This window comes from Propithecus coquereli, unplaced genomic scaffold (genome assembly GCF_000956105.1).
Source record: "Propithecus coquereli isolate 6110/MARCELLA unplaced genomic scaffold, Pcoq_1.0 Scaffold127, whole genome shotgun sequence".
NCBI classification, from domain to species: Eukaryota; Metazoa; Chordata; class Mammalia; order Primates; family Indriidae; genus Propithecus; species Propithecus coquereli.
Window position 1 is genome coordinate 1067522 of NW_012136858.1, and position 2295 is coordinate 1069816.

General features: G+C 33.6%; 1 protein-coding gene across 1 annotated transcript in view; it reads left to right on the forward strand.

The window, feature by feature from the left end:
• Positions 1 to 2295, forward strand: part of DOPEY1 (dopey family member 1) — a 145369-nt gene that overhangs the window by 96240 nt on the left and 46834 nt on the right. The window contains 2 exon segments of the mRNA XM_012638177.1: positions 143 to 277; positions 1928 to 1983. Of these exon segments, the coding sequence (XP_012493631.1) occupies positions 143 to 277; positions 1928 to 1983 (191 nt within the window).

The window sequence follows — 2295 nt, forward strand, 5'->3', positions numbered from 1 at the left end:
AAAAAATTCACCTAAAATAGTCGAGGGACTTGAAAAGGCCTTTATATTAAGAAGAGACCATAAAATAGTCTCTTAATTCTTTGACTTCTCTTAAAACTTATATGCACACATACATACACAAATACAACGATGTGTTATTCAGGTCATTCCTGCAGCCAGTGAAGAACAGCTTTTACTAGTGGAACTGGTTCGTTCAATCAGTATTATGAGAGCAGAAACTGTAATCCAGACTGTGAAAGAAGTTTTAAAGCAGCCCCCAGCCATCGCCAAGGACAAGGTAAGAAAAAACTTTTCTTTGTTTTTGTTTACAATTCTGTTTCAGAAATTATGCTGGTAGGTACAGTATTTTTTATATAATAATGTCCTTTTAACTATAGTGCAGATTGCAGAGATGACTGCATGTGGCCTTCACTCTGTTTTTAATATCTACAATGACTTGCTATTCTAATCATTCTTGTAGCCAGTGAAGAGCAGTTAACTGCTCATATCTGCACATGTACATCTAAGGCAGTCAGGAACCCTGTGAAGGAAATTCTTACTAGGAGATTTTTCTGGTCATTTAAAAGAAAAACATAGAAACCAGAGCTCAAGTGTGCTTACTTCACTGGTTGCTGTTTTTCACAACTTCCTTATTGCTTTCTTTTCTGAATGAATCTTTCAATTCTGTAAACTTTCCAGATTTTGCCATAACCTTAGTTCTTTCTAGGCAGTGTCATTTCTTGACCATGTACAATACTATGCTATGCAAGGGCTACAGAAAATAAATGACATCATCCCTCACTCACATTTCATTGTCTCTAATTAGGCAGACATAAAAGTCCACAAATTAGGAATATTATGGACTTTTCTGCTTATTCTGTTCTTTGTTCAAGCATTACCAAGAGGTCATATTTTGTTAGAAAATATTTACCAACTACAAACATGAAACTCCAAGCCAAGCCAAAACAGACCTAAACCATCCTCAAAAGAATTATAACATACATCTGAGAATACTGAATTATGTTTTTTCCTTTATCTTTTCCTTGAATTCCAAAAAGAAAAGGATGTTTGTTTTTCTGAATAGTCAGTGTCCTTACTAACTTTTTAATAATTTCCTGACTATTCTAAAAGCACCTCTAGAACATTTGTCGTAGGATTTTTAGTTTGCACATTAAAGCTCAATGCAAACATAGTATTTTGAGCATCCGCTTGTGCCAGACATTGGGCTGCACGTGAGGGATATGAAAACAAATGAGAACAAATTCCACCACCACCACCACCCACTCCAGCTGCTGCCCCCTTATTAACTTCTGAATCCATTAGACACTTGATTTTTCTTTGTGTGGTAAAAGGGGAAACCTTCAAGGGAATAGTTGGGACTAAAAAAGAACAAATTGATAAATGTCAGTGGACGTCAATATCATTTTCTTGAGGGTAGGTGTTTTTATTATATGTTACACTCAGCGCTATCTTTAATTTAATGGCTTTAGGCTATTAGGAATTTAACCCAAATTTGAACTAACTACCCTAATTTGACAGATATATGTAATAAATAGACTTAAATACACATTTCATAAAAAATCTTAGCCTAATTCTGATAACACCAAGCATAAGCTACTCAAAAATAGTATTGGAGCTTACAGAATACATGAATCATTTAAAAGTGACTGGTGGAGTAACAATTTTTGATATGTGGGAGGAGAAATTGAGAACCATTCCATTCCTTCCATCTATTTTCAACTTTTTAAATAGCTTTTGTGTTATGAGTTTTCCTTACTAAGTGGAAGGGAGCTGCATGATTTTTTTTAAATGACAAACTAGTATTTGATTTTCTTTTCTTTTAATTTTTTCTTATTAAAAATTGACAATAAGATACAGAGTAGTTACAACAATGAAAAGCAAAGGTAGCATTTTTCTTCACTATAAAATTGATTTCTTTTGTTTATAGAAACATCTTTCTTTGGAAGTCTGCATGCTTCAGTTTTTCTATGCTTATATTCAAAGGTAAGATTACCAATGTGGATCTCTCCTTACTGCATTAGCAATGTATAAAAGTTAGGAAGAATATAGGAAGAAAAGCACCTAAATTCTTTCAGGTGAAGAGTTGCTGTAATTTCCCCCACCCCCAAACTAAAAGAACAAATGCTAGAAACAGAGAAACATTGTTTGTGGGTGTATTAATACAAATCATGGGTATCTTAATGACCCAGCCATGCAAATCTTACAAACCTAAAAACCTAAAGGTATTGAAGGTACCTGAATCTTAAAACACTGACTTATAAGAAAATCATTTAAATAGAAATGAAAATATAAGTG